The sequence below is a fragment of the Sinocyclocheilus anshuiensis genome, unplaced genomic scaffold, assembly GCF_001515605.1.
Source record: "Sinocyclocheilus anshuiensis isolate Anshui unplaced genomic scaffold, SAMN03320099.WGS_v1.1 scaffold1527, whole genome shotgun sequence".
In the NCBI taxonomy this organism is placed as follows: Eukaryota; Metazoa; Chordata; class Actinopteri; order Cypriniformes; family Cyprinidae; genus Sinocyclocheilus; species Sinocyclocheilus anshuiensis.
Window position 1 is genome coordinate 491,762 of NW_015548280.1, and position 10,463 is coordinate 502,224.

Consider the following 10,463-nt stretch of genomic DNA (forward strand, 5'->3'; position numbering starts at 1 on the left):
CTCCCGGCGCCTATTTATATTATAGTCGCACCGGTAGTGACGTTATGGGCTGTCGCCGGCCAACGTGATGTTGGTGTTTTTTCAATGTATGCTTCAGACACGGGTCACGATGAGGCGTTCCCCATAGCGACCCCTAGAGGACGCAGTTCGAAGTTCCCTTGAAAGGGAACTCAAAAGCAAGAATGTTCAGCAGCATTTATTTGAAATGGGAATATTGTGTAACTTTATGAATGTCTTCGTTTGTTTTGTCTTTAGTTGAAATCAGAACATTGACAAGCAGTCTTGACCGAGAGAAACGGAGTCAGTATCTAATTGCTATACAAGCCAAAGACATGCCAGACGTTAGTAATACTGGGAATTCTGCTACAACTATTGTGACTATCAACATTAATGATGTAAATGACAACATTGCCACCTTCAAAACAGGTAAGTTAACTGTAAAAGCTGTAACTAAATTTTGCAAAGACACACTGCATGCTAGACTAGACTATTTTTCAAATCAGTGTCAACAGAAAGTATTTTTCTCCTTAGGAGAATACCGATTTAATGTAAAAGAAGACAGCAAACCTGGATATGAAATTGGCGAATTAGAAGTGGAGGACAACGACGAGATACAAAACAAAGATCCATCTTTTACTATACAACATAAATTTGATGAAGTGTTTGGCATTAAACTAAGTAATGTGAAAGATGGAATTCTTAGCCTCAAAGTGGTAAGCATTTCACTACTAAACAAGCTTCAAGACAACTTGAATTTTTAAGACCGAGCAATGCTTTTAATGATTTCAATTAAACTTGACATTTTTTTCTCTTAGCTTTAGAATAATTGTTTTGCTAATTTTTTTTCCCTAATCACTCACAGCCTCTCGACTATGAAACGCAGAAGATGCACAAGTTTAGTGTAAACGTGTTAGAGCGCACAGTGTCTAAATCACCAGATAACCAAGGACCCAACCTGCAGACGAAAGCCCAAGTTTTCATCAATGTAATTGATGTTGACGAACCACCTGTTTTCAACCAAACTGAATACAAGTTCAGCATCTACGAGGGCCCGTTCAAGAATCCAATCATTGGAGCTGTTTCAGCAAAGGATCCAGATAAAAAAGGTTACAAAATACGGTATATACGGAGATGTATTTTTATTCATCAAAAATAATTATGCCTTCTGTGTTTTCCTGTACTGTCATAAAGGTTATAGTGTAAACAGATCAAAATGGTTTCATCTAATGTTGACATTTGATCACTCTAGGTACTCTATTGAAGACTCAAACTGTCCTGTAGCTGTGGATCCTGTACAAGGATATCTGTCCTTAAAGAAGCAACTGGACAGAGAGGACAAATCCTCCTACACTTTCCAGGTTACAGCACAGGAGGATGTCACAAATGGTAAGATATAAACAAGCTTTCACAGCTTATCCATTTACACTACCAGTCAAAAGTTTGGACACACCTTCATTTTTTCCACATTTTACAAAAATAAAAACTGTGAGATAAAACAAATGTGTGAACTATGTGAATGTGAATTATTTTTCAGGGAATAAGCAGTGTTTTATATTCATATTAAGCACTATTCATTTATATTTGTAATAAAAAAATTAAGAATTTTAACATAAGCTTTTAAATAAAAATGTATTTACCACCATGAGGATCATTCATTCTGCTAAGTGTGTCTAAACCTTTAGTATATGTGTTTCCAAAATATGTGATTTTGTGATTTCAGTCTTATCTATATTCTGGAGGGATCACAAGCTCACTGAATTAGCTCTGGATAAATTATCTGTTAATCAAAGATTTGGTTCAACAAATCCAACAGAATGTGACTTTTGGGAACTGTTTTGTTTTGCTGTGCTAATTATGTCTATTTGCAAGAGTACTTTGATTTAATTAGAAATTAATATTGTAGCAAAAGTGTGTAGTAAAAATATCTTTACATATTTACCAAATAACCCCAGCCAAGTAACAGCAATATTCACAGACAAATCTTTTTTAGTAGTAGTAGGTTTGACAAAATTAAATATAATAAGCATCATCGTCATTAGTATGATCATCATTATTATCATCATTATTATGATCAAGATCATTAGTAAATTTGTGGGGGTTTTTTATCTCTGAATCCTCAGGTCTAAAGTCCTATGCGCTGGTTAATCTGAAGGTTCTTGACATTAATGACAACGCACCAGAACTAACTAACCGGAGCTACGTGTATGTTTGTGAGAGTGATAAACCTGGAACAGTAAGGAGTCGCTTGAATACATTTCACATGAACACATTTATAATGATTTTCCTTTAGCTATATATTTCCATAATCCTTCATTTATCACCCTCTTGCAGATCATTGGGACTGTTGGTGCCTATGACAAAGATGAAAATTCAGGCAGGTTCCGTTTCACTCTGACAAAAAGGAACTTGAACTTTTCCCTTTATGATAACGGAGGTGAGTTAATTCATGTTGACTACAGTTGGTCAACAGAGTGGTTCTAATCAAATTTAATCAGCCACTCTACCATTAGGATAATGTTTGTAAAGTTAAAGATCTAGTTTCAGCGCAGGTATGCAATTTCATGAATGATATTAAGACTGCTTTATCCTTAGTTCTCGGTCTACACCAAAGCAAACTAACTACTGCTTATTCCTAGAGTAATCAGGCATAAAAGGAATAGGACGAAACCCAACAAAATACTGTAAAATGCATTAGGTACAAGCTTTCTAAAAGCAGCAGCCATGCACAATGAATCTATGATCTGACACTCCATGTTCTAAATGTGCCAGACTGAGGAACATTTTCAGAACACTGTGGTTTCTTTCGTCACAGCTGTATAATGAACTAATATGATGGTTTACTATTTTACTAACTGGTTTACTAACTGGTAGAAACAGGAAAGCAAAGTAGTTTGTTAAGGTGCACTGACTGGAATGAAAAGAAATGCCTTCGGCTTTTTTTTTCTCTCTTTTTAATAAAAATGACATATAAGCTTATTAAAAAGATTTCAGAGGGATCATGTGACACAGAAGACTGAAAATCCAGCTTTGCCATCACAGGAATAACTTACATTTTAATATCTATTAAAATGGAAAACCGTTATTTTAGTTGTAATTCTAATAGCAATTTCACAATGTTACTGTTTTTATTGTATTTTTGATATATAAATGCAGCCTTGGTGAGCACTTTCAAAAACACACAAAAAAAATTCCCAAATATGTTTTAATTCATAAGTGTAATCTATAAAATGATTACATTTATTTTATTTCTAGCCATGTATTCAAGTGACAACAGAATGTTGCTTTTTACAATTGCAACTGACTTTCCTCAAAATGTGCTAGATGAACATTTCAATTTAGGCCACACGAATGTCAAAGTGAAGATTTACTCTTCCTACTATTGTGTGAAATGGGATATTCTTAGGCCTGGTTGCATTGAATTGTCACAAGAACCTCAGCAACATTTCCCTCCAAGCATCAACAGAAAACAAAAGCAGAGTCCAATGACAACAATAGCACTGCTGATGAAAATTGTTAGCTTGCACCTGTGGCATACACAGTGAGTCATTTCCCCTGAATAAGAGCGAAATGAATGACTGCATCTCTTCAATTATTAACATTTGTTGTAGATAACACTGCGCGCATTGAGCTGAAGCAAGGCGGTTTTAGTACAGAGCACTCAGTGGAACATGTGCTGGAAATCGAAATCACTGATGGAGGGACACCAGAACAGAAGAGCATTAACCTCCTCCAGATTAAAGTGTGCACGTGTCAGACAGGTAGACGGGTGGAGTACTGTATGGCCTACACCCGGACCGGAATGAGCGTCAGCGCCCTCTTAGCCATTCTTCTCTGCATCGTCACCATCCTGGGTACATTTACACGCATCTCTTATCTCACTTGTTTTTCTTCTTTCTATTACAAAGATATCCATGCATGGTCAACGACTCAGCCCTCAGTGTTTTCCTTTATTTAAGAAATTTAAAAAAAGCAATATTTAAAAAGCAAACGCCTCATTTAATCAAGCCCAGCAAAACAGATTATGCAGGTTTCATGACCTGACAGGAGCGTGTTATATTAATGATACATGTGAACATTTAAAATTCTTTCTTTGAGGAAAGGCTTTTCTCAGTAATTTCCCAAGTGGAGACTCTGTATATTTTATTCACCATCCTAGGATCCTTTAAGTGGTCTGGTTGTATAAATAACCCAGGTACTGAACACTGTAAAATAAGAGCATGTAAGAGAGTCGCTTAGCTCCATATTTTCATTGTCATTGTTAGTTAGTGTACTATATATAATGAGGAAAAAAGATCCAAAATCTGTCACTGGGGCAGTACCCAGTACATATTTTTGTCTTATTTACCACTTTAGGGCACATATTAGTACCTTAAAGTGTATTATTATTATAAGTACTTATTAGTAAAATTTAAAAAGGTATCACCTTAGTGACAGACTACCTTTTTTTCCTGAAAGTGTGAGATGACATTTTGCTTGCGTCTCTACACCTTTTCCAAAGTAGAGGTTTGTGCTTGCATTTCTAGATGTGAGAAACAAGGCAAGAGTGATGACAATTAAGACAAGCCACTGATCTGCAGTCACACCATCAGACAGGCGAAAAGTGTTAAAGTATTCTGAAGTTCACAGACCCCTGTGATAATAAGAGACTTCCTTTTCAACACCACCTTTCTTTATTTTCCACTTGTTTTATTTCGTTCATTTGTTTATTTCTAGACGAACAAACGGTATTTGAAACTTGTGTTGTCAATCAAAATTCATAATGAGTTTACATTTCAGAAATAAACCAAGAAAGAAAGAAAGAAACAATTTTGATATTGTGTCTATTTCTTTCATCTTCTTAGTCATCGTCATCCTCATTGTGTTGCGGAGGCGCTATCAGAAGGAAATTTTGGTTACCAAGTCTTCTGGCGAGATCCACGAGCAGCTTGTGAGTTATGACGAGGAAGGCGGTGGAGAAATGGACACAAACGGTTATGACGTCTCCATCCTGTCCTCTGCTTGTCACGACAGCAGCTTTCGGCCCGGCATGGGGCCTTCGCTGTATGCCGTGGTGAAGAAACCCTCTGCTTGTAAGGGTGACGTGGCCATGATGATCGAGGTGAAGAAGGATGAGGCCGACCATGACCGTGATGGGATTCCCTACGATACTCTACACATCTACGGCTACGAGGGATCTGAATCCCTGGCCGGTTCCCTCAGCTCTTTGGACTCATCTTCCAGTGGGTCCAATCTGGACTATGACTTTTTGCATGAGTGGGGACCTCGTTTCAGAACCCTGGCTCAGCTCTATGGAGTAGACGGCTCGGACTCTGATAGCTCCGACTGATCCTACTGAAGGCCTGGGTTATCAGGTAGTCATCGTCCTAGGAGGACACATCAGCACGATGGAGACTGCTGTCTTCTCTTCATGGGACTTTTTGTAAGGGTCCCTTTAAGAAAGGGATTAACAAGTGCCAATACTTGTTTCCTTCATGCATTGTTATGACATTATGATGAGCACTACTGTATTTGTAATTTTCATAGAATAAGTGTATGTTAGTAGAAAAATTTGCCTTGGTTTTTTCAGACTGGTTTTGTCCAGGTGGGTTTTTTATAAAACAGCATTGGACACTGGTTGGGCAAACTCTCTGGTTTATCCTTACAGCAAATCTGCTTTCATTTTTTTACACAAAATATCTTTGTGAAGGATTTTTTTTTTCTTCTTGTGTATATTGTATTACTCAACCCAGTCTCATGAGAAAACATAATTATTTTACGTTTTGGCAACTCTGTGGTAAATCCTTATGAATTTGTACCATTAGATTAATACGAAAATGTTACCCACCCCTGAATCTAACCAGTAACATACAACTGAGATTATACAAATAATATGAATTTGCAATGAGACTGTGTTGTTCTTAATATTTTTTACATTGTTTTTCACATCTTGTTTTCCTATAAAAATCCTCAGTTTGCCAGTTTATGATTTTTTTCTAGACTCATAGTCAGTGTACTTGCAGAGCCAGCATTGTTCAGCAGACTCTTCTCATCAGGAAAACTACTGTACTGCCATGGGAGCAACAAAGGAAGTGGTGATAACTGTACTTTGAAAGAATTAAAGGCTACTCCAAGTTTATTTGACAGGAATCATCAGCACATCGATTGTTATGAGTAAAGCCCAAATCTCAAAGGTCCACCATTATAAGGCAATTGCAGACGTCTCAGGAAACATGCAGTGAGTTGTATGCCTGTTGAAATGTGAGAAGTGGTCTGAATAACTGTATTACCAAGTGAATCATAAGTGTGGCTATATATTTAACAGCGCCATTTAACTTGTTAAATATTTTGATGATAGTTAAAACCAAAATATGTAGCAGGCCAGCCAGTGTCTTGACAATATTGTTTGTCTTTCATTCAAGACTAAATAGACAAGAGGATCTCCTTTCGTTGAAAAATTTGTAAACCATCTTTATACCTTAAATATTTACCTTTGTGCACAAACTCTACCCTGTTTCCCCCATTAACCATGGGCACAATATGTGGAAGCCACCTTCTCCCTTTCCTGTAGGGAATTACACGGCAAGCACTCTTCTCCCGTCTCATTTAACATGAGCAGCTCCGTCACTGAAATGTCAACTTCCTGTCTGTGTGAGCACAAGGAAACGCACTTCCTGTTCCCTTATCTTTTAAGTGAAGGAACAGATTGAAACCGTTTTCCTGTTTTCTCGTCTTGGAAGGATAAAGAAAGAAAACTTAGGAGAGCAGGAAAATGTTAAAGAACAATATAAATCAAGCTGTCTTGGTCACAAAGGCATTGTCCTTCAAGACAAACAGTGCTGCTCTTGAATGTTTCTTTTTTTTTCACCATACAGTTTAATTAGTCAGTTTTCATCTTCTTTTTTTTTTTATTATTATTTTAGAGAAATTTCTTATAATTATTATGTGTTATTCTGGTTGTAGAATTAGATGTTCAATCACTAGAGTATGTAATTACTGGGCAAAGACTATTACAGTAAATGAAAATCAGATAGACTGCACATCTCATGATGGAAATGATCCATCATGTTTCTCAAGTAAAACAATATACAGAAAGTTGAAGAAAAACTGGAACCATAACTAAAATGACCTTCAGTTGATAGCTTATGTGATTGTTCATTATTGTTATCATATTTCCTGTAGGTATGTATGCTTTGAATTAGCGATTATTGACATTATGGCCAGTTTAAAGTGTATAGTGTGTTGAATGAACATTTTTCTTAATGAACAAAAGTGTCTGAGATTTGTTGGGAAGGTCCATTAGATGTCAGTGTTGGGCAGTCAGACTAAACATTTCAGTATGTGGTTCTTGTGTGTGTTACAGTCTGGTGTTAAGAAGGACAAAAAATATGTGCCTTTTTTCTATTGTTTCTATTGTTAAAAATATTATTTTTGCTTTCTGTTTTGAAACTGCCAATTTTGTATTTGAATAATAAACTTCCATACAATAGTTTGTGTCCTTAATATAAAATAAATTGTAGAAAAACATAAAGTTTAATGACAAAATATCTTTGACTGAACAGTGTGTGTGTGTGTGTGTGTGTGTGTGTGTGTGTGTGTGTGAAGGCAGAAGAGTGTTAGTGTCTCATTAAACCGATGTTGTATGCGTAGCAGAGGGTACCTTAAGGTGAAGTTCACAATGTCTGTTGTTTATCGCACAGACAAACAGATCACACAGATAACGGCATGTTAGCGGAAATTCCACAGTGATGTCACGACTAACACATCTGTGAGACACCCAGCTGGGACTTCCTGAGGCTGTAGACACAGCCATTCATAGTATATACAACATAATGGCTTTCTTACAATGAACACAGAGATAATGCAACATAATAGAGGAAAAATCATCAAATACATATTCATCTAAATAAATCACACTCGTGATTTATCATCACCATTTTTTTTTTTTTTTTTTTTTTAACTTGTATAACCCAGTACCTATTACTATCTTCAGTAGCCTTAGTTACACTACCGTTCAAGAGTTCTTCTTTGGAAAAAGTATTTTATGTTCGCCAAGTCTGCATTTATTTGTTTAACACGTGTCATTCAATACATTTACATTTTTTACATTTACAAATTTCAATTAAGTTTTCATGAATTCATTGACATTATGTAATGTGTTGGATATTATTAACTAATAATGTGCATATATTACAGCATATTATTCTAGGTTAAGTATCATTTATAAACATTTATATTAAACATATAAAAAACATATACAAACAGAACCGTTTAAATGTTGGTGGCCGGTATGTTTTTTTTATGTTTTGAAAGAAGTATTTTATGCTTACCAAAGCTGCATTTATTTAATTACATATGCAGTAAAAAAAAATTTAAATAACTGTTTTCCATTTTAATATATTTAAAATGTAATTTATTCCTGTGATGGCAAAATTTTTCAGCTTTACTCCAATCTTTAGTGTCACACAATCCTTCAGAACACATTCTGCTGATCTATCTATCTATCTATCTATCTATCTTTGAAATATTTGCAAATTTATAAAAAAAAAAATAAAAAAAAATCACATGTACATAAGTATTCACAGGCTTTGCCATGACACTCAAAATTGAGCTCAGGTGCATCCTATTTCCACTGATCATCCTTGAGATGCTTCTACAGCTTGACTGGAGTCCACCTGTGGTAAATTCAGTTGATTGGACATGATTTGGAAAGGCACACACCTGTCTATATAAGGTCCCACAGTTAACAGTGCATGTCAGAGCACAAGCCAAGCCATGAAATCCAAGGAATTGTCTGTAGACCTCCGAGACAGGATTGTATCGAGGCACAGATCTGGGGAAGGGGACAGAAAAGTTTCTGCATCATTGAAGGTTCACAGAAGCATGTAGTCTCTTTTACTCTTAATGGACGAAGTTTGAAACAACCAGGACTCTTCCTAGAGCTGTCACCCAGCCAAACTGAGCAAATGATGGAGAAGGACTAGTCAAGACTGGTGACCAAGAACCTGATGGTCACTCTAGTTGACCTCCATGATCATATGCAGATGGAAGAAACCGTCTCAGGTTACGTATGTAACCCTAGTTCCTCGAGGGAACGAGACGCTGCGTCGGAAACGCTAGGGGAACGCCTAGGGGAAACCTCGTGTGTAATCAGACCAATAGATGGGCGAGACGTCATGGTGGGTGACGTAATGACCAGGAAGCTATAAAAGCACGTGCGGTGAGACCAGCGTCAGCTCCTAGGAATGAAGCAAGCGCTGGCAGGGACGCCGGAAGTATGGCACCGAGACGCAGCATCTTGTTCCCTCGAGGAACTAGGGTTACATACGTAACCTGAGACGTTCCTCTTCAGGAACTCGAGCTGCGTCGGAAACGCTAGGGGAACGAGAATGCCCACGCCACCAGACTTCTAAGTCTCTGCCTAGTGTGGAAGATTGCACAGCTAGGGCGAGAGGACAGAAGAGCCAGGAGTGGCTCGCAAGTCTAGACCATAAAACCTAACAAAGGTAAGGGGTGTGGACCAACCCGCCGCGTTGCAGATGTCCTGTATCGGAACACCCGCTAAAAAAGCCTTAGAGGCTGCCACACTACGAGTTGAGTGAGCCTTGACCCCTAAAGGCAAAGAGAGATCAGAGGACTCATAACAGCTGGAGATGGCATCCACTATCCACCGACTGAGGGTCTGTTTAGTTGCCGGCAGACCTCTCTTAAGGGGACCGTAACAAACAAGCAACTGATCCGCCCTCCTCCACAGGGCAGTTCTGTGGACGTATGCATCCAGTGCACGCACCGGACACATGCAGTTTAGCCTCTGCTGGTCTGGATCCTCAAAGGGAGGAGGACTGAAGGCCTGGAGTACGACAGGCCGCGTCTAGATAAGACGGGCCACAGAAAGGGCCTGCAGATCCCCAACTCTCTTGAGGGAAGATATCGCCAGAAGAAAGGTAGTTTTTATAGTCAGGAGGCGATCAGATATCTCCTCAATAGGCTCGAAGGGAGGCCTACAGAGAGCCTGTAGCACCACAGCCAGGTCCCACGTGGGGACACGAGATCGGAGATCGTACCTCAGCCTCAGCGCACCGCGGAGGAAACGTGTAACTAGGGGTTGTCTGCCCACTGACTGGTGACTGGCAGGGGCGTGGTAGGCCGCAATAGCCGCCACGTAGACCTTCAGGGTGGAGTGGGTCAACCCTGCGGAGAAACGGGCCTGCAAGAACTCCAGCACTGTACCAACCGGGCAGTTAACTGGGTCGAGCTGGCGGTCTCCGCACCAAGAAGTGAAAAGTTTCCACTTCAAGGCGTACAGTTTCCTCGTGGAGGGAGCTCTGGATTGGAGGATGGTCTCAACAACCTCGGCAGGGGACAACCACACTAGCTGCTCTAGAGACCTCTGTAGAGGTAGCGAGCCTCTTAGTACCGCTACGTTTCCGGGCGGTAACTGAGAGAAGCGCTCGCCGGAGACCGCTGCGCCCTGGAACACCGGCAGG

The 10,463-nt window shown here is 38.9% G+C and overlaps 1 protein-coding gene across 1 annotated transcript in view; it reads left to right on the plus strand.

Annotated features, from left to right (window-relative positions):
- LOC107655831 (cadherin-5-like) overlaps positions 1-7,450 on the plus strand; it is a 15,036-nt gene extending 7,586 nt beyond the window's left edge. The window contains exons 5-12 of the mRNA XM_016443417.1: positions 256-426; positions 532-713; positions 863-1,119; positions 1,250-1,386; positions 2,121-2,233; positions 2,332-2,434; positions 3,609-3,851; positions 4,842-7,450. Coding sequence (XP_016298903.1) covers positions 256-426; positions 532-713; positions 863-1,119; positions 1,250-1,386; positions 2,121-2,233; positions 2,332-2,434; positions 3,609-3,851; positions 4,842-5,326 — 1,691 coding nt within the window. The 3' untranslated portion in view covers positions 5,327-7,450. The remainder of the gene's footprint in view (positions 1-255; positions 427-531; positions 714-862; positions 1,120-1,249; positions 1,387-2,120; positions 2,234-2,331; positions 2,435-3,608; positions 3,852-4,841) is intronic.
- Positions 7,451-10,463: the final 3,013 nt, after the last annotated feature.